General features: G+C 30.1%; 1 protein-coding gene across 1 annotated transcript; it reads right to left on the bottom strand.

Moving 5' to 3' along the window:
• Positions 1–19,273: 19,273 nt before the first annotated feature.
• On the bottom strand, positions 19,274–19,735 carry BDBG_16718 (uncharacterized protein; the record flags this gene model as incomplete). The annotated part of the gene is made up of 2 exons (XM_031724608.1): positions 19,274–19,504; positions 19,658–19,735. Coding segments are annotated over 2 exons (309 nt in total), but the record flags the coding sequence as incomplete, so codon positions are not given.
• Positions 19,736–22,811: the final 3,076 nt, after the last annotated feature.

Below are 22,811 nucleotides of genomic sequence, written 5' to 3'. Positions count from 1 at the left end.
TCAGCCACCGGGGCTTGATATTAAGATTCTTTATCAGTGTTTATATCACAAGTTGAATTATATAAGTAATACAGAGAATATAATCTTATTTATCATTTCAGAAATACAAAGCTAATTTTTACTTTAAGCTCTTTATTATAGTATAGTTATTTGCAGTATTATCAGTTATAATTGTAAGAAGACTGAGACTAATATCTTAATAGTTATTTTTAATCACAGATATTAATATCTTCATTATATAATTCTCAGTATGACTACTGATTAATGATTCAAATTCAATTAATATCTCTTAATAAGTTCAGTTCTCACTAATATAATAATATATAACTCTTATAAATGCAAGATTATTTGTACTAGTTTATGTAAGAAATCCCGCTTCTCACGGATCTGTTACCTCTATTCCTATCTCTCGCGTAATCAATAGAGTTAGCAGCCCTTGGCTACACACAACTATATAGACTGAAGTTTGCAAATACTATTCATAACTCAGCTTGAATACTATTATATATTTAACTTCTACATTTTATCTTTCTACTATAAATACTTCTAGTAGTTAATAGTATATATCACATCAAGCTGCAAACACCTGAATAATCATCTGTGAGCACTTATTCTTACATTTCAAGCTTAGTCAGTCAGCAACTGCTCATTATAACTGAAAGAACTAGAAACTTATATATTTCAATCTATATAAATTCTTCTGCAGACACTCAGAAGCAGTTATCTGAATTATAAATAACACTTATAAAAGAAGTTTCAGAGAACTTATTAATCACTTATAAGATATTATTCTCTACATCTGTGACAGAGAAATTCTCTGAACTCATAAATAAATCAATCTTAGTGAAGAATATTCTTGAGAATCTTTCACAGAATCAAGTTATTTTTCTACAAGAAATACTTACTATCTGTAAACATTCTCAAACTGAGTCTCTAAACATAATCTTCAGAGATACTTATGAACTGAAAAGAAACTTTCTTAAGCTGTGATCACTTAAGATCACTTATCAAATCACAATCTATAAAAGCTTTTATAAGTTTGTATTTAAAATTGACTTACAAGCTCAGCTGTGAAATATGAAAGATGAAGAAGCTGTTATCTATATAATGATAGATCTCTACTACACTGAAGTCAAGAACTGACTAAATTATCTAGAGAATAATTACAAGAGATTCTGCTAATCTGTTCTCAAGATCTATTTAGAGAATAAGTTAAGAGACTCTGTGAGCTGAACAGAGAATATCTGAGCTATAATCATTAATATTAGAAAAAGAGGTAAGAAATCTGATAAAGACTACTCACAGTGCTTCATGAAATTATAATATGAATTGAGATCTGTGAAAACAGAGTTCTGAAACAAGACCTGAATAATGATATTTATAAAGAGACTGAATAAAGATATGCAGAATAAGCTTATTAAGTAAGACTCTAAACTCTTGACTCTGAAGAAACTGATGACTCTTATTCACTACTTACAGATCACTGTGAGAGTTATAGATCTGTGAAGAGTGAATCACTGACTAGTTCTGTAAGAGTGAGAACAACAGAGAACAGATTTATCAGAGAAAGATAATAAGATATAGAGAGATTTATATCTAACTGCTGAGCAGAGAGAGAGAGCTTTATAAGCTTCTATGAATAGAGTGTATAATAGAGAGATTAAGAAAAAGAGACTCTGCTTTATCTATTCTAAATCAGAATATCTTCATGCAAACTGTCTGAATAAATTAAAATAGAAATTTGAGAAGTTGTGAACAGAGTCAGTAACAGTCTTCTTAAGAGTTTTAAAGCTGATATCTGAATCTGTTACTCTCTCAATGAAAATACTTACTTATAGAAAGAGACTGTACTGTAGTACTACTGTCTCACAAGTATAAGAAGTATTAATAAACTCATAATCTCAGGTCACTGTAGTGTTTCTAAAGCTCACAGAGTAAATGAGCTGAATGATAAAAACTGAGAATCTACTCTTATAATAAGAAGAGTATGAGAACTCAGATCTGAGAGCTAAGAGACTTACAAGAGTTATCTTTAAATTGCAAGATCTCTTCAGAATCTGAAGAAGATTTGCAGAAACTGTGATTATTACAGATATCACAGATAATATATACTTAAAACTTGTATAACTTCAAAGACACAATCTGCACATAGCTGTTCATAAGTCAGATTTATACTTTCAATCAGTGTTAATAGACTCACTTACAGAGATAGAATCAGTTGATGCTGTAAAGTGAATTAGAGAAGACAAGCCTATCTATATAATAACTTTACAAATGTCTGAGAACTTCACAGTTATGAAAACTGAGCTTCAGATATCAGAGAAATACTGAGATCTTATAGAGATATTCAGCTCAGTAAAGACAGCTGAGCTTTCTTCTCACTATAAGAAGAATCTGATAATAAATTTAATAGAAGAGTAGAAATTCTTCTAAGAATCAATTTATAAGCTCTCTCATTATAAGACAGAGATCTTGCAGATCAATATGAAGAAGAATCTGAAGAATAACTTTATCTGATCTTTACAGATCTCTGTGAGAGTCTCTGTAATATTTATAAAGAAGAAGAATGAAGATCTCAGATTATGTGTAGACAATTATAATCTGAACTTCAAGATAATAAAGAGTCACTATTCTCTGTCTCTGATTGAGAATGTGATTAACTGTCTCACAGAAGCTATCATATTCACATAACTGAATGTGATTAATGTATATACACAGCTGTGAATACAGTCTGAGAATGAATGAAAGACTGTCTTTAGAACTGCACTGAGATTGTTTGAATATCTAGTGATATCTTTTGATCTAACTAATGTCTCTGCAGTATTTCAGTCTTTTATTAATAAAACACTTCATGTATATCTGAATGTCTTCATGATAATATATCTGAATGATGTGATGATATACTCTGCAGAGAAGAAAGAACACACTGAGTATATATAAAGTGTATTGAAGATCTTAGATGAGACAGAACTGTATATTAAGCTTATAAAGTGTAACTTCAGTATCTGTTGAATTAATTTCCTAGAATATGTAATCACTGCAGATGATATTCAGATGAAACCTTTGTAAGTTAAGACTATTCTATTATAACTGAAGTTAACTAGTATTCATGAGATTCAGATCTTTCTAAGCTTTGTGAATTTCTATAGATAATTTATCTTTGTATTTATAAGAATCTTCTTAACTCTTACAGACATGCTGAAGAATGAAAATAAGAAGAAGTCATTTCATGAATAGAGAATGAAAAGATTATTGAGAAGAAAGAACTATAAAAACTTTCTTATCTCAGAAGCTTGCAGAGTCTTTATAAGATTGAAACAGATATTTATAAATACAGTAATACTGTTTCACTTTGATCTCTTGCTCTTAATCAGATTAAAGATAGATGTCTTCTTCTTTATAATTTCAGAAATAGTCTTATAACTACAGTTAAATGAGAACTGAGTTTCAGTGATCTTTTTCTTACAGAAGATGCAATCTGTGAAGATTAACTATAACATTTATAATCAGAAGCTTCTTATAATAGTGAAATTCTTCTGTCACTGATATCACTACTTTAAGAGTCTTATAACAGTGATTACTGTTAGAACTAATCATGACAGCTTATAACAGTTTACTTTAATCAAGAAACTCTTACAGTGACAGGTTCACTGAGCTCAGAGACTGAGTGAGTTCTGATTCAAGATAGAATATATTAAGAAAACTAAGAACTCAGCAGACAGACTCTCTCACAGATCAGACTATATTAAGAAGATCAGAGTAACAGACACAGAGAAGCTAGAGAAGGCAGAAAAGCTTTGTAAGATGCTTAAACTGAGTGTTATAAAGAGATTGACTGAAGAGTCTCTTAATCTCTTATAAGAGAAGAGAAAAAAGAGAGAGAAGAAGTCTGTATAACTACTCTCTATAACACTGAGAGTTAACACTCTGAGAATCTTTATAAGAATTCTTGAAGAGAGTATCTATAATCTGAAGAGTTTGCAGGCTTTAAGAAACCTTATAAAAGATCTGATATAAGAGAAAACAGAGTATAAGTCTTTGTAAGATCTTCTATTCAGATTATCTAAACTGCAACTGAAGAATGAATATACTCAGTATATTCAGAAACTGCTTATAACAGAGATCAATTCTGCAGAAATAAAGAATTAAAAAGACTTAAATAATCTCTTATAAAGAGAGGGTCAGATTTATATATCTATGAATGAGTTTCTATGTATAGAACTTATTAAAAGATATCATAACTCTTCTCTAGCAGATCATTTTATAGACACTAGAACTTATGAGTTATTTATAAGAAAATACTTCTGACTGAAGATACAAGAACTTATGAAGAAAATAGTGAATTCTTATACTATTTATCAAAGTTCATGAATATTGCAGTTCAGACTATATAAAGAACTTACTTCTCTACTCATCTCACAGAAACCTTGAGAACAGCTAGAAATGAATACTCTTATAAGTCTCTCTGAAAGTAAGAATATATACAATGTCTGTTTTAACAGTGTACTGATGATAGTGAATTACTTTATCAAGATAACATACTTTATACTCACTTATAAGAACTTAAAGTCAAAGAATTTAACTCATATCTTTATCTGTAATGTAGTTCAGTTACATGAATTATCTATGAACATTGTCTCAGACAGAGAATCAATCTTTATAGAGAAGTTCTGATCTGATCTGATAACTATACTGAAGATCTTGTGAGATCTAAGTACAGCTTTTCATTAATAGACAGATGATCAGACAGAATATCTGATAAGTATATTAGAATAGTATCTGAAGTATTTTATCAATTACAATCAGAATGACTGAGTGTATTAATTATTACTTACAGAGTTTATATATAACAACTCAAAGCATGTTAGTACAGATAAAACCCTCTTTAAGATGCTCACTGAGACTTATCTGCAGATGATCTTGATAGATCTGTGAGAGTATACTATAGAGTGTGATAATATCTGTGAACAGGCTGAGAGAATTCAGAAGATTCAGAAGAAAGTCTGTGAATTCTTGAGAAAGACTTAAGAGTATCAGAAGAGATACTATGACTTCAAGTATATTATAAAGAGTTTCAAGAAAGATGATAGAGTCTGACTGAGTCTAGAAAATATTATTATATAGAGATTTAGTAAGAAGCTGAATCTCTTACAGACAGAGTCTTATAAGATTATAAAGAAAGTTAGTTTATAGTTCTATAAATTAAAACTGTTATCTAAGTTATAGATATATAATATTTTTTATATCTCTTTACTCTGTGAATATAAGAAATTCTCAGAAGAGAATTCTGTGACTCATCACTCTATTTATAAAGTACTAGAGAGTGAAAGAGAATATCAGATTAAAGAGATTATTAACTCAGAGAAATGAGATCATGAGCTCTGATTCAAGATTCAGTGATAAGAATATTCTGATAAGATGAATAAGTTCACTTAAGAATCATCTGAGCAGATAAGACATCTGTAGAAGCTGAGACATGACTTTCATACTGTGAATTCTGATAAGTTAAAATGACACAGTCTTTGCTAAGAATCTGATTATGATAAAGATATTAACACTGTTATTTATGAATTCTAGTCTATAAGATGATGAGTTTCTACTGAGATGAACTGTCTACAGTGTATACAAAGAAAAGAAGAAATCATATTCTTATTAAAGCTAAAAAAAAAAACAAGAAAACAGAAACAGGGCTATGAACACAATTTAGAGATTAATAAAGAAAAAACAAAGAAAACTCACACTCATATTCTCAATATCTATAACACTCAATTCTCTCACAACTATCAATTTCTTTCTTCAAAGAAGCAGAGAGTATCATATCTATGATACAGACAATTATTCTATTTAGTGCAAAGATTATCAGAAATGCATAGACTTCAGAGAAGCTGAACATCAGAATAGATACAGTTGTAACAGAGTCTTACAAGCTGGCTGTCTGTGTGTGTGATTAGATATCTCTTACAAAGCTGTGTCTACTTTCTCAGTTGTGCTGAAGTATTCAGCTCAGAAATAATTAAGATATGAAGAGAAGACTTATCTACTCAGATCAACTCTTATTATGAATTCATGACATTCACATTGTCTTGATTACCTGGATTTTGCAAGGACTTAGAGACTTATCTCTCATTGATAATGAAATTGCAGAAATGCACTGTGATATGAGAATCATTGATAGAGAATCTAGACATATTTGCATATGCCTGATCAGAGATCATGTGAACAGAGAGAGAATAATCATAGGCTCACAGAACTGTAGAAGACACTGATAACATCAGAAGCTTTATAAGAACTGTTAGCTAGAATCTGTAAGAAATTACTTATGAGAAGACTTACAGTAAAGAGAGAGACTGCACTGCTTAAAGTCAGAAGCTGGTCTGAGATAGACATGAAGTTGACTGCTGGTCTGAAGATCAGGTGTGATGATGAGACTGAGAGAAGTGAAGACACTATTATAAGTAATGATGTCTCTGCTTCATCAGTCAGTAAAAAGTGATCAGAGAAGTCACAGAGATACTCACAAGAAGCTCAGCAGCAGTCAGACATTATTTACAAAGATATTAAAATTGAAAAAATTTTTATTCTTGAGAAGTTCTTGAATTAATATATAGATATTGTCAGAAACACTCTCTCTCTATCATCTAAGTGAAAACACTTTCTAAATGAATGAGAATACTCATAGTTTATAAGAATGAGAGCTGTTATAGAAGAAGAAAAAAGAAGATGAGATTCTACAGACAGATCTGAAATATTTATACTACTTTAGAGAGATTTGCTTACACTGTGAGTGATTTCATAAAACAGTCAGATCACTCTAGTAAATAAAGAGTAATTATAAATTACAGATCTGAATCTTTCTATATGACTATATAGAGTGATTACAGACTGCAGACATCTTAATTCTACAATTCTACAGAGTTGAGAAAAGAATGAAAAATTCCTTACAATTCTACAGTGTCAAAGAACAATGATTTATAAGAATAAGTGAAAGATTAATCTGTGAATACTTCTCTTTGATAAGAGTAATCTCACAGAGAGTGATTCATCTGTGAGATGAATCTGTATAATGATCACATAAGAATCTCATGAAAATAATTGAGAGTCAACCAGAATTCTTCTGTATGAAAGATATGAGATGAATCTGTATAATAGTTAAAGAACAATCTGTAGATCATAAAGAATCTCATAGAATAAGAAACTGAGTGACAGACTCTTTTCTCTTCACAGTAATAAGAGATTTTTCCTCACTGAGATTTTTTATAGATATGAAGGATTTTTAGTGAGTATCACTGCAGTGCTGAGCAGATTCTATGAAGTCACTCAGTGAAAGGCTTCACAGATGAAGTCTTAGAGAGGGAAGAGTATGTAAGAAATCCTGCTTCTCATGAATTCTTTATCTCTATTTCTATCTCTCATGTAATTAATAGAGTTAGCAGCTCTTGACTACACACAACTATATAGACTGAAGTTCATAAATACTATTCATAACTCAGCTTGAATACTATTATACATTTGATCTCTACATTTTATCTTTCTACTGTGAATACTTCTAGTAGTTAACAGTACATATCACGTCAAGCTGCAAACACCCGAATAATCGCCTGCGAGCACTTATTCTTACAGTTTATGTATTCACTGTGAGAGACACTCTTTAATAATTCTTCAACTCTGATTCTAAATGTTGTATATTAACTTTATAGTGTGTCTCAAGATTGAATTGAAGACAGAATTGATATAAAATATAAAGATTTGAATTAAGTATTTGAAGAAGTGTTTGAAATTCAGAGTTTTAAATTAATTAATGAGAAAGATTCAGAGATATACACAGATAAAGTAATTATTCACAGAAGTTATCAGATAAGAGTTATAAAATCAGAGTACTGATACATGATTATTTTTACATAATTTTCTTCAAATTAGAAAGTTAGTGTTATTAAAAATCATTATCTGATAGAGTAACTTATCAGCTCAGTAGTAATTTTCTGATTATTTTTCTTTTATTATCTACATTCTGATGACTTCAGATGTCAGAAAATTCCTTCAGAGTTATAACTAGTTTATGATAAATATTTCTGAATAAAGTTGTAGTAATTGTAGTAGAGAGATAGCTCTTCAGTAATCTATAATATAAACTATTAATAATTATTTCATAGTTTATCTCAGTGTTTGTGTTGAGTTTTTCATAAATTTCATGACCTGAAATCAGATATGAAGAATGAAGTAATTCTTTATCATGATTGAAAAAGAGTATTCTATATTAAATTATAAACAACATAGACTTTGTAATTTATAGTAATTTCTTAAAGAGTTTGTGAATCTTCAATAGAAGTAAAAGAAGTAAAAGAAGTGAATTCAGAAGATATAATAATAATTTAAGAAAGATAATAAGTTATTTTTAATAACTGATTACTGATGTGTGTAAGAAGAATTAATATAAGAGAAAATAATCTTCTTTTCTATCTTAGTTATAATTTTAGTAGTAACTCAGATTGAATATAATCAATGTATAAAAGTAAAAAATAATCTTGATTAATCTCTGTTATATTTCTTGAAATATATTAATATTATGAAAGAGAGTGTTATCAAATTACATTATTAGATAATATCATTAAAAATATATTAATATTATGAATATCAATGTTGAAAAAATGTTAATACTTATACATTATAGTGATTTATGAATCATAATAATTAAATATATATATATATATTAGTCCTGATATTGATAATTAATTACAACTTGTATAATAATTTTTGAAAACTTAAAATCAATTTCAATTATTAACTAATAGTTACAAACTTATAAATAACTAATATAAAAGAAAAAAACTTTTTCTATTTATTATCTTTCTTCTCTTTCTCATTCTTCTTATTATTCTTTGAAATTTACTTCTTATTCTCATTCTTCTTTTTCTCCTTCTCATCTGAGATAATAATCACCTTAAAATCTCTCTTCACTGTCTTCTCAGATAAGAATTCTCACTGCTCTCTCTCAGCCAGGTCAATCTGTGTCTCAAAATCCTGCATTTTCTGATCTGCTGTCTTGAATTTCATCTCAGCAGTAAGTAGATTAGTATACTCAGAGAGCAGAGCGGTCTTCTTAATATTCTGAATCATGAAGCATATTTAAGATCTGAACAAGATCTTAATTCTCTTCTTCTCTATCAGCTTCTGCTAATCAATTAGAGAACAGAAGTATTATCAAAAATCATTATCTCTTAATAAAAAACTTATCAGTTTTGACTTCTTTATCTTTTACTTTAATACTCTTTCAATTTTCTTCTGCTGTCACTTATTTATAGTAGTACTCTTCTTCTCTCTCTCTCTCTTTATCTTAATCTTAAATTATTCTCAGAACTTCTTCTGATCTCACTGCTACTATATAAGACTCTTTACTATCTTCTTTTATAATCTCCCACAGATGATGTCATCTGCATTATTTCTATACTTAGTTCAGTCTAAATCTATTAGAAGTGTTACTTAAAATTGTTATTATTCTACTCTCTTACAGAGTCTCTTCAAGGTATTATAACATGTCTTATAATCTGTCTCTTCTTACTTAAACATCTTCTTCTTCTCTTTCTTCAATCTGTGATAGTGCTCACGCGCCTTGATAGTCTGCAGAATCACAGAATATTTGAAGAGAGATGACAGAATTGATTTTAATAAGTGTTAAGAGAAGATGAAGACAGAGAAGGCAGTTAGTAATAATATAATGATAATACTAATGATAATAATAATGATGATGATGATGATAATAGTAACAATGATAATAATGATGATGATAATAATAATGATGATAATAATGATAATGATGAAAGAAGAAGTGTATTAAAATATATTATTAACTTATCAAACATAAAGAGACTTAAAGAAACTATTAACAGCTTTCAGAGATGTACAGAAATAGCTACAGTGTTGTATAGTAACATTATCTTCATTTAATACATGTACTATTGCTATTCTTTGCATACAGTTATCATATAATCTATATCTGAAATATATACAGAAAACAGATCTTTATTATCAGAGAGAATGATTACAGTGATTCTCTGCTTTCATATTATAAAGATAAGTTATTCTTATTTCTTTCTTCTCTCTTTTCTCTTCTTCTTTAATTCATCACTAAGTTTAAGCTGATATGAAAACTATTAAAACACTCTTAGAAATTCTCAAATTGAAGAGTATAGACTAATCAAATTTTAAATACAGATGAATCAAATTACATTCAATAATATTAATTATTCATTCTCTTCTTAATAAAATAATAATCATGTCTTCTCTTTCTTCTTTTCAAACAAAACATGGCCTGTGAAAAGTGAGTATCATGCCAGATCATAATGATCAACACAGTCTCAGTATACAGAGCTGTATACACATAGCACATGCTGAACTGAGAGACTGTGTGAATTACAAATCAGCAGCAGCATCTCAGAGAGAGCTGTGCAGTGTGAGAAAGCTGTAACTCTCAGTTATATACACAGAGAATGAATCACTGCAGTAAGTGTATATACATTGTATAAAAGTAACACTTTTTAATAATACTCAGTCTCTGATATTATAAAAATAGAGTCTCTCTATGAGATTCATTTTTATCAGAAGTTGAGAAATCTTATATTTCTCAAGATCATCTTCATATACCTTATCTATGAAATTAATTAAAGAAATCATTAATTTCAGTGTTCTGTTCATAATATCATTTAAGTGACAGCAGAGTTTACTCTGATCACACTTTTTAAGTGTATATTATCTAATTATTCACATTTATACAGATATATACTGATTATTTATTAGATAATATTAAGATAATAACTCATTATAACTGTATTATTCTTACTGTGAGAGATACACAGTTGATAATGAATATTACAAAGACTTTGAGAAGTAAGTATTTTAAGAATACTATAGCTCTGTGATCTTGCTTTTTTTTATTTTTATTTTTTATTTTTTTCTTTTTCTTTTATTTTCTTTTTTATTTTTTTTTCATTGTGATTTTTTCTTGTTTTTGTTTTGTTTTTTATTTTTTATTTTTTTTTGTATTTTATATTTTTTTTATAATTAAAATTATATAAATTATAATCTGTATTTAGAAAAGTAATGATATTTAATAATACTTTTCATTGAATTTTCAACAAATGAGCACTATGTTATAATATTATATAAGTGAGAAATGATTTCATAGTTTTATTTAATGTCATTCTCAATAATGAGATCAGAATGAAAATGTAACTCAGAATTCAAACATATTTTTTATCTAAGACTAGATTTTTATTTGAAAAGTGAATCTAGAATCTTTAATATTTGAAATAACATGATTTAGAATTAATGTAATGAACACAAATCATGATCAGAAGTAATACTTTTAGACAACATGATAACTGTAAAGTTTGATTCTGGTCTCAGACACGGTCACACGGTCAGTCTATCTGTAAGTCACTTATTAACTATATTTTTCACATTTCAATCAATATATAAGAAATTCACTTATCACATAGTTGATTTGAACAGAGATGAGAAAGAGAAGATCTACACAGTCAGCAGAGAAACTCATCTATTTCTTTGTATTACATACAGTATATATGCTGTCAAATCAGTTGATAACTGTGGCGGGCTGCGCCCGATCAATCATATAGACTATTCCATTACACTTCATAGATTCTTCCATTCCCGATCGCCGATCCGCGGCCGCTACGAACGCGCGTAGTGTACACTCCGATTCTCGGCCATTCCCAATCACTGATCCTCGGCCGCTATGAACGCGTGTATATTCTTCTGCCCTGAAGCTCCACCGCGTATACCACCACATATGTGTATAAATATCCACCTCAATTGCTGATTCTTGCACTTTCTCTTTCTTTCCTTCTTTAACATTTTTATCTTTGTTATATAAGACCTATATATTATACTGATCTATTCGGCGTAGGCCTCTTACACTATAAAAATGTTCATCATCTCCTCAGTAGAAATGATTATTCATCAAGAGATATTCAAACATGTAACAATGTGTAAGAAATAGAGAAACAGTCAAACAGTTAAGCAGACACTGAGTTCTCAGATAGAAGCTTGCTCACCAGTTACTCTGGCCCTGCAACAAGATCTTATGAAGAGAATAAGATCTTATAAGAGAATGTTAGCAAAAGATCTGAGAGTTCTGACACTCAGACATATGAGAGATTTATACAATTACACATCTGACAATCAATATAACCATGTCTAATGATAATATGAAACCCTCAAATGTGAGCATAGATGTGATGTCACAGTGGCTTCAAGCAATGTTGAAATTACAACAGCAATAGATAGCAGACATGCACATGACTCAACAACTTCAATACAAAGAGATTCAATGATTAATCCATGCAATTTCAACATCTACAGAATCAAGTACAAAAGCACTGAAAGAACACTTAGATGCTCTCACATATTTCAATACTTCTGATCTCACTCTCTACTCATCATGAAGAATGAAAATGCTTGTAAAACTGAGTGTAGATAAAGATGTCATCAGTTTATTAATTAATCAAGATTGATATATCAATGAAAAATTGAAGAATCACATAAAACAGAAGTTTTATTCATGAATGAAAGCATGTGAATCAGTGTTGTGAATATCTGATAATATTATGAAACATCTTGATATTCTGTTCTGAGACACTGCTATGTAACAGAAAGTATTAGATTGATTATAGAGTATCTGACAGAGAAATACTTCTCTTACAATATTCATTCCTGATTTCAACACCAAGATTCTAGAAGCAGATGATCAATCTTGACAGAATTGAATGAAGATTAGCATGCTCAAGAAGACATTGACTTTTGAACTCTTACAGACTCTTATAAGTGTAAACAAAGACCAGACTTATGAAGGCTTCTGCACACAGCTCTGAACATTGAATGATTATCTTATCAAGCTCAAGAGTATACAGAACAGTGACAGAAGATATTACACTCACACAGCTGTGCTGAGAAATAACTCAGTCACTCATACATCTGTGCTGAAGAATAACAATGATGCAGATGTCATGAATTGAGTAGACATGAATGTCTACACATAAGCAAGAGTTTTCACTGCTTGAACAGGCTTTCAAGTTCCTGGGATCACTCCCGAAGAAGTCACTGATTGACATTAATATGAAGTGTGCATCAACTGTAACTGATCAGAACACATTGTTTTCAACTACTGATCAATCTATGTGTCTTCACACTTGAGAGAAAGATCAGTGTCTGTTCATGCCAATCATGTTACATTAGAGAAAGATTCAGAGAATAACTATGAAGATGCTCTGATGAAACAGAGAAAAGATTAGCTTCTGTTCAAATTTGCAAACAGAAGCTTGAAGAGATCAGATGACAATGATTTGAAAAGAAGATAGCAATGAATGTAATTCTTATATCTACTGTGATTGATAACATGTATAATATGAAAGCCATGATAGACAGCGGTCTATATCACTATATAATGATTAAATCTTCTGTCATGAGACATTATAATCTTCAGTGTATTCTCTTATCAAAACCCTGACTTCTTGCAGAATTCAATAACTCAAAAGATGTTTGCATCTGTTACATGATGAAACTAAACATAGATGTTGAAGAATATTAGTGTGAAGATATCTATGCATATGAAGTTGATAATCTTGATTATAATCTTATATTAGAACTTGCCTGACTATCTGAATAAGACATCTTATTGAACACTTGAAACAGGAGTTTAATATTCCCTAACAAAGATAGGGTCCATGAGGATAACATTCACAAGACTATGAATCTGACACAGATCTCTGTCAATGCCTATGAAATGCTCAGAAAAAGAAGTCATAGAAAGAATTATCAACAGCAGAATCATATATCAATCTATTTCATCAGTCTAGCTAATATCAAAAAGACTCTAGAAAAATTATCCCACGTCATAATAACAGATTCTCATATGAAACTCTCTCAATAATATCATGAATATCTAGATGTCTTTTAACAAGATAATAATGCTACAAATCTACCTCTCTTACAAGAGTCAGAAGTGAATCACAGTATCAAGTTGAAAAAGAAGAACAGCAGAGACTCTGAATCATCATGAGACTCTCTTTATAACATGTTCTGAGATGAACATCTTCTTCTTTGAAAGCCACTCAATGATCTGTTGAATAAAGGATTCATACACATTAGCAACTCTTTCATCACAGTCTCTATTCTCTTTGCAAAGAAATCAGGTGAAGAACTTCAATTCTGTGTGAATTATTAAGAATTGAACAGATTAATGAAGAAGGACTGTTATTCTTTATCTCTTATCAATGAAACTCTAGCTTGCATTGAATAAGCTTAATAATTTACAAAGTTAGATGTCATTACTATGTTTCATAAGATCTGTATTACTAAAGAAGATAAGTGACTTACAGCATTCTGAACATGATATGATCTCTTTGAATGAGTAGTCACACTCTTTAAACTGACTAACACTCTCAGTACATTTCAGAAGTATATCAACTGAGCACTTCAAGATTTTCTTAATAAATTTGCATCTGCATATCTTGATAACATTCTCATCTTCACTGATGAATTCAGGACAGAATATTAAGAACATGTGTGAAAGATATTACAACAGTTATGAGAAGTAGAACAACTGATAGATATTGATAAGTGTGATTTTGAAGTTAAGAGTACTAAGTATCTGAGTTTTATTATAGAAGCTGGTAAGAGAATTTGAATGAATTCTGAGAAAGTCTTCATCATTCTTGAATGAAAAGCTTCATATACTGTGAAAGATGTATGAAGCTTCATTAAATTTGCTAACTGTTATCAGTAATTTATATGAAACTTCTCAGATATTATGAGATCACTTATAGATCTCATTAAGAAAGACTCAGTATTTCAATTATCAGCAGACACTGAAGCTGCATTTATACAGATAAAGAAGATATTCATTAATATCTCTCTACTGATAATATTTAATCCTGATTATAAGACAGTTATTAAGATCAATTTCTCTAGCTATGTAACAGAAGAAGTAATACTGCAGTATAATAATAAAGATGTTCTATAATCTTATGTCTTTATATCTAAGAAACTGAGTCTCACTGAATGCAATTATGAGATCTATGATAAGAAACTTCTCACAATTATACACTGTTTAGAAGAATAAGACTCTGAACTCTGAAGTATCTCTGAATTTGAGATAGTCACAGATTATAAGAATCTCAAATACTTTATAACTATCTATAAACTTACTGAATGACAGATATAATGATCTGAGTTTCTAAGCTGCTTTCATTTTATAATACACTATCATTCTGACAGTCAGAACTTGATGATAGATGTTCTCTTATAATGAGAGTAAGATATGTCATCTGATGTAATAGATACTCACTGAATGAACTGAGAGCATCAGCTCTTGAATCTGAAGATACTAGTTGATTAAGATGAAACAGCTCACAGCATTATATGTACTTCTCTGATTAGAACTGACATTGATATCTTCACTTTCTCTACACTGAATGAACTGTGGTACATAGCAGCTCAGGCTGATGAACTTCTTCAGACTCTTACTAAAGCAGTATGTCAAAGAGTACTCTGATTCTTCTCAGAACTACATATAAGAACTAATATCTTAGAATGTTCAATTGATGATAATAATACTCTATAATTTCATAAATAATGCTGAGTCTCTCACTCTGAACTCTTATACACTCAGATAATACAAGAGATACATGATTTATATATGACTGATTATTCAGGCTATGAACAACTGTATAGAATGATCTTCTGAGAATTCTACTGATCTGAGATATTAAACAGTATCAGATACTTTATCTGAAACTACAATCACTATTCTTCTATCATCTTATAAAAGAATTATAGAAAAGATCTACTGAAATCACTTAATATCTCTGATAAAATCTGATGAGATATAATGATTGACTTCACTATTAATCTATCTAAGAGCAAGAGTTGTAGAAACATTCTGATTATTATTGACTGACTAAGTAAGAATATAATATTGAAATCTTGCAATAAGATGAATATTGAACAAGTTATTGAAGTCTTCTTACAGAGTTCATTCTATCAGATGTATGAGTTGCTGAGATTAATAGTATCAGATTAAGACTGTCAATTTGTAAGTACTCTCTGAACAAGAATCTGTCAAGTTCTCAAGATTATATACTGTCTGTCAACTGTCTATCACTCTGAGACTGATAATACATCAGAATAAATAATTCAGACTGTAAAGAATTATCTCTATAAGTTCTGTAATTACTTATAAGATGATTGATATGACCTGTTTTTACACACAGAGATCACTATTAATGAATAAAATATTATTTTAACAGATGTAAGTCTGTTCTTTCTTACACATAGTTATCACATGAAAGTGTTGAATCTTTTAGAGATTATACAGTTCACACTGAATTCTTACAGTTTAATTCAGATCACTGATAATATAGTAATAAAGCTTTAAGATATCTGTGATTGAGCAGAGGTCTTCATGACAACTGTGAAATAAGATTAAGAGAATTAAATTAATGTTCACTGAGATCTCACTGAACAATATAAGATAGAAGATCTGATATAATTGTATCTTAAGAATATATAAATCACACATTCATCTCATATACTAGATTACTATCACATCAGATATAAAGTAATAGTAGTTTTAGATAGCTATAACTATTATCTTGACACATCATCAGAGATTTATAATGTATTTCATACAAGCTTGCTTTATCATATTATCACTGATTCATTTCCTTCTCAGCTGACTTCTGACTGACAGCTGTCAGACATCATAGAAGAAGATAATGAGCTTGAGTGAGAGATTGAAGATATTCTCAATGAGAGATTCTACAGCTGTGACTGATAATATCTTATGAAATGAATCAGCTATAATTAACTGACCTGAACTCTGAGTTCTGTGTTATCTGAAACAGCAGCTCTTGACTGATGAGAACTGCTTCTGAAAAGAGAGGGCTAATGTGATAGGCTGCGCCTGATCAATCATATAGACTATTTCATTACACTTCATAGATTCTTTCATTTCTGATCACCAATTCACGGCTGCTATGAACACATGTAGCATACACTCTGATTCTCAGTCATTCCCGATCCCCGATCCTCGGCCACTACAAACACACATATATTCTTCCACTTCAAAGCTCCACCACGTACACCATCACATACACATATAAATATTCACCTTGATTGCTGATTCTCACACTTTCTCTTTCTTTCCTTCTTTAACATTTTTATCTTTGTTATATAAGACCTATATATTATACCGATCTATTCGGCGTAGGCCTCTTACAATAACTATTACTATATATCAAAGATAATTTCTAATTCAGTAATCTTAAGAGTATCAGAACTATACTCTTAAAGAAGAGAGTATTATCATATCTCTGACTGTACTAAGACTCTGCTATAGTTTCACACAGCTCATCACTTCTCTGCAGATGATTTCATTCATCTCACAGACTGTTTAAACTGGTTTTCAATCACTCTATGACATTATTCAGATATATTATAGAAAGATTCAATTGATGAATATGAGAATCTCACTTCTATATAAGATCAGCAGATTACTCTTTCTTAATAGTGAGATATCACTGAGATATCACTTCAGCTATTCTCACTCATGCAATGAGAGCAGAGTATCTGCTCATTATCTATATAGAATAGCTAAATACTGGCTTCTCATTAAAGAAATCAGTGATTCATTTTTCTCTCACTGAAATATATACAAGAGTTACTGCATTTCTTATATAATCTTCTTAGTATACTAAGTATTATATTTGTGATATTCTCACAATAACCCTGTAGCCTATGAGCTTGCTATTTAATCAAGATAGTCAAGCTCACTTATACAGCTTCTCAAACAACTACCTCTATGTGATGCTGCTGACTAGTCACTGCTTCGGTTCCGCCACGTTACAGTGATAGAGAAATCAGAGATATGTATAGTATTGTTATAAGAGCAGCTTGCAGCTCTTGAATTTCTTATGAATCTTGAGTTTTGAGATTTTCTTTGTTTTTAGTGTTTTTCAGGTGATGTAGCAATGAAAATAGATTAAATATATAGTGTATAAAAATGAATGAGATGTGTATAATAATATTTATCTTTTATATCTCACTTCTACAGTTGATGATTAATTTATTATTTCCTCTCTTTTCTTATGCTTTTTCTTTATCTGCTAGTCACTACTCTTACATAATCTTTATATAATACAGTGTTTAGTGACTAGATTCAGCAGCTTTCATCTCTTGTAATTCAGTCTTATGTATTATACTATCTCTCTTCACCTGCTCAGATCACTACAGTAAACAGTTTATTGCAACTAATCTCACTCAATCTCTGAGCATTTTCAGAGATTGAGATGACTTAGTTTCATACATCTGTGAATGTTTCAGATGCTTTATTCTCTGTTATCTCTGTGATTAAACTGATGTAAACAGTTGAATTCAACTCTGAATTCCTTTTTCTTCTGTGATCTAATTTATATATAAGTCTGCTGCTATGAGACTGCTCTTTACTGTATTACACTTACTATCTGTAGCATATTATCATATAATCAGCTACAGTCATATCACTTATTAAAGTGTAATATTTATCTGATTTCTTCATTTCTTCTCATTCTTTTCTTATAATTGTGAAAAGATCAGAATAAGTGAGATTATCTGATTTGTAAGTGTCTATGATTTCTCTTACTTCACAAGACTTTTCAATTATAAGTCTCTTCTTTTTCAATACTGATAATAGTGCTGTAGATAATTATAATCTACTCAGATCTTACATCTTTATCTTTATAAGATATGAATCATTTATTAAGTTATGTAAGATCTGTTTCTCTGATTCTTTCAATGTATATGTTCTCAGAGAATGTGATTTGAGTATCTTATATAACTTAAATCATCTAGATTAAAACTTCTCAGAACTTTTATTACATATAAGAACTTATGTTCTTATCTTGAGACTTGGTTTCTTAACCAGTGAGTCTTGTATTCCTTTTGATTGAATTACTCAGTTAAGGAGTAACTTGTTAGCTTTTATATGTGTATGACTGATCTCTTTCAATCTTGATTTCATATCTGTGACTGCTGTGTCTGTGACTATTGCATCTGTAATTTCTGTTCTCTCTCTCATCTTTTCTGAAGCATTCTCTGAGATGTGTGAATGCAATTCATATAACAGATAGAATTATGAATACTCGAAGACTGTATACTGTCAAATCTGCATGACTAATAGCATCTGTCTGAGATATTCATCTTATAGTTATATAGGCTTGCTCACTAGATATTTTATTAGCATGTTATTTAAGATTTCATTCAAGTATTTTATCTTTCTGTTCATCTGTGAATGATATAATATTGTTCTATAATATCTTGTTTGTAACTGGCTCATAAAATGCCTCACTACTTCTTCTATGAGATTTGTATCATTATCAGTTAGAATCTCACACAGTATTTCATAGTTAACATAGATCTCACTATGTAGGAACTTTATCATCATCTTCTCTATTATCTCTGAAACTGCTTTCATGACTGACCAGCTAGTAGTATAGTCAATAGCAGTGATTATTCAATAAATTTCATTTGACATTCATAGTAATATGTCTATGAGATTCACTCTTCATCATTCAAATGATTATATTATACATTCTATCTAATATTATACTTTCTTATATTCTAATCCTTTCTTAGATTCTTTCACAATCTGACAATTCAGACACTTGTGAGTGTACATCTGAATGTTCTTGATCATGCTTGATCAGTATACTCTTAATTCAAGTATGTTTATAAGTTCAGAGCTTTCTAAGGGACTGAATTCCTTGTGTATATCAGTCATCAAGTCATGTCTAAATAAATGTTTTAGATAGAGAGCTTGCACATATTCTAGATCATAGTAAAGTATAACATTGTTTTTCAATTTCCTCAGCTTGAAGTTTGAAAGCATCTCTTCTACTACTTTTACAAGATGCTTATCATCTGACATCTTGCTATTCTTCAAGTGAGAGATTATTGTATTCACTTATTCTGATTTCTTGCATTCTCTCAGTATGTTTAATACAAACTTTTCTTATGCCTGATTTACAGAATTCTCATTTATGAATTTGAGTCTGTAACTGATTGTATCAAGCATCACAGTGTCTGATTCCTTTCAGTATTTAATATAAAGATTGTATGCTTGGAACTCTGAGATTTAACATGCTAAGTGTTTAAAAGGTTTCATTGTTAATTATAGATAGATGAGACTTTTATAATCTGTGATCACTGTTATTGTATAATCAAACCGCTCCATCACGAACTCGCTCGATTTTTCGAATAAGAACCTGCCGATAGATCCATCGAAAAGCCCTCGATCATACGAGCATTTTGACCCCATCGCCGACCGCATACCCTGTGTAGTGGTGGAGTTATCCAGCCAAATGTGAATCAGACGTTGTTCGAAACTCCTGTGTGGGATTATCCCGCATTCTCCCCTACCACACCACAACCCCGGGCCAGATTGCCATACAAATTGTAAGGTGAAGAGACCTAGCCATATGCACCAATCTTCTCGATTTTGGAAGATCCCTGATCTGTAATTGTGAAGATATCTGAGGAGCAATCTCCGCGAAAACCCTGTCCATCTTTGATGTTTCAAAACACCAACACCAAGTCTCACCCTCGTACCGCCCTTCCCAATCTGGCCCATCCCCAGCAGAAAAATACAAAAAGATACCTTGATGATAATATCAAGCACATAATCAACAGCCACTTCTGAAGTGCAATCTCCACAGTCTGTCTTCAGTGTATCTAGACATCAACACCAAGTCTCACCCTTGTATCACCTCTCTCAATCTGGCCCATCCCCAGCAGAAAAGTATGAAAAGATACCTCAGCAACTGTATTTGATACATAATCAGCAGACACAATAACTATAAAATCAGTATATTTCAAGGTCTGACTGAGCCTTTGATCCCTGCACAGTGAGATATATTAAATCTAGTTTTAATATCTTAATATTCAATAGACTCTGCAAGAGATTGAGAACAGCAACATTAGATTTCTATTGAATTTGAGAATTAACTCTATATTGATATAATTATTGACAAAGTCTTCTATTTTGAGATATAAATAACCAGTTTCTCTACATCCTGCTGACAATATTTATATTATTATATAGAAACAGACTTATATTCTCTATAATATTAAGACTCTGAAGAGGGAAAGTCTTGATAGAGAATATATAGTAGTGTATAGTTTAGCAGTTTCTATCTCATTCTTCTGCAGCAGTTAATGCAAAAAAAAGATCTTAGAAATAGTTTTTTACTTCTCTTGAAAAAGTAAGGTGTTTTTCTCTGGATTTTATACAATATTCTTACAAAGAATTAAAAACAGAGCTGTTTTCTGTCATAATTTCATATTCCTTTAAGTAAGAATTACTTTTTCAGTGACTGAAGAGCTTTTATTAATACTTAATTCTTTTTTACACTCTTTATTAACTGATTTGAGTTGCACACTTGTTGTGTGAGAAGAATTGAATGATATAGAATAAAATTGAATAGTTTTAATCAATTTCTCTGCAAAAAATTGATTTATTTTGTATCAGTTTTTCTCTCAAAAACTGTCATATTATGTGATTTATTATCAATTGATATCATACTTTTCCTCACTGTATCTCAAGAAAGCGATTGTAAAGATTTTATTAATTTATCTCAAAAATCAATTTTAGTTTATTAGATTCTCTTTAAAAATCTAACCTAGTTACTGAACTAGTGTGAAAAAAATCAGGTGTTTTATATATAAAAGTCTTTTATTCTTCTTTTGAAACAGTCTAATCAACTTTTCAATTGAAAACAGACTTAGAAACCTCTTAATTGAAACAGTCTGATCAACTTTTCAAAAGAGTTCAATACATATCTCAATTGAAACAGTCTGATCAACTTTTCATTAAGTGAGAACAATGAGTTCAAAAATACACTCAGTTGATGTGAAAAAAGATGCTTTCTCAAATGCTATTCCTGAGATTGAAATTCTGAAGAGAAGAAAGAAAGAAGAAATAGAGAAACAATAAGTTCATGAAATATGAAAACTTGAAAAAGTAAGCAAGATTCTTGAAAAGCAGTATCTGAGTGAGATAAATGAAGAAGTTCTGTTAATTCTTCATACTCAGACTAGATAACTACAGAAGATGATCAAGTTCAAACTTGGAATTTCAAACACAGTTCAAAAAACATTGAAAATTTCTAGTATAATCACTGACTTCTCATCTTACTCTTCTTTCTTCTTTTCTACTTCTTCTTCTTCTTTGAATCAGAAAAAAACATATGCTTAAGCAGTTGAATCTGCTGTCTCTAAATCTGCTATCTCAAAACATGCTCAAAATCCTGAGAAAACTGAGAAGAATAATGCTCATACTTCTATTGATAGAAAAGTGAAGAAAAAAATGTAAAAGAAGAAAAACTTTCAAATCTCCAGAAATAGAAGACTTATTCTCAAAGTCTTAAATCAGAACATCTTGCAAAGAAATAAGCTAAACTCAAATCTCATTTTCAGAATCAGAAATGAAATTAATCAGCAGTTCTTTTCTCAGTTAATAACTGATATTGAAGTTCAAAAACCAGTTATAGCTTCAATTGTGTCATTCTTCTTTAAAAACTCTATTATTCTGACTATAATGCCTGAATTCAGTGCAGAATTTCTTATTTAGAATGAGAATCTCTGAAAATCAGCAGTAGAATCTTTGTTAAACACAATAATTCTATCTGAGAGAGATGAAAAGTGAAACAAATTCATTCTTTATAATATTTCAGTTGAAATTTTTGACTGTGAAGAAGAAATACTAC

Source organism: Blastomyces gilchristii (assembly GCF_000003855.2).
Source record: "Blastomyces gilchristii SLH14081 genomic scaffold supercont1.4, whole genome shotgun sequence".
NCBI lineage: Eukaryota > Fungi > Ascomycota > Eurotiomycetes > Onygenales > Ajellomycetaceae > Blastomyces > Blastomyces gilchristii.
This window is presented reverse-complemented; position numbering and strand designations above follow the sequence as displayed.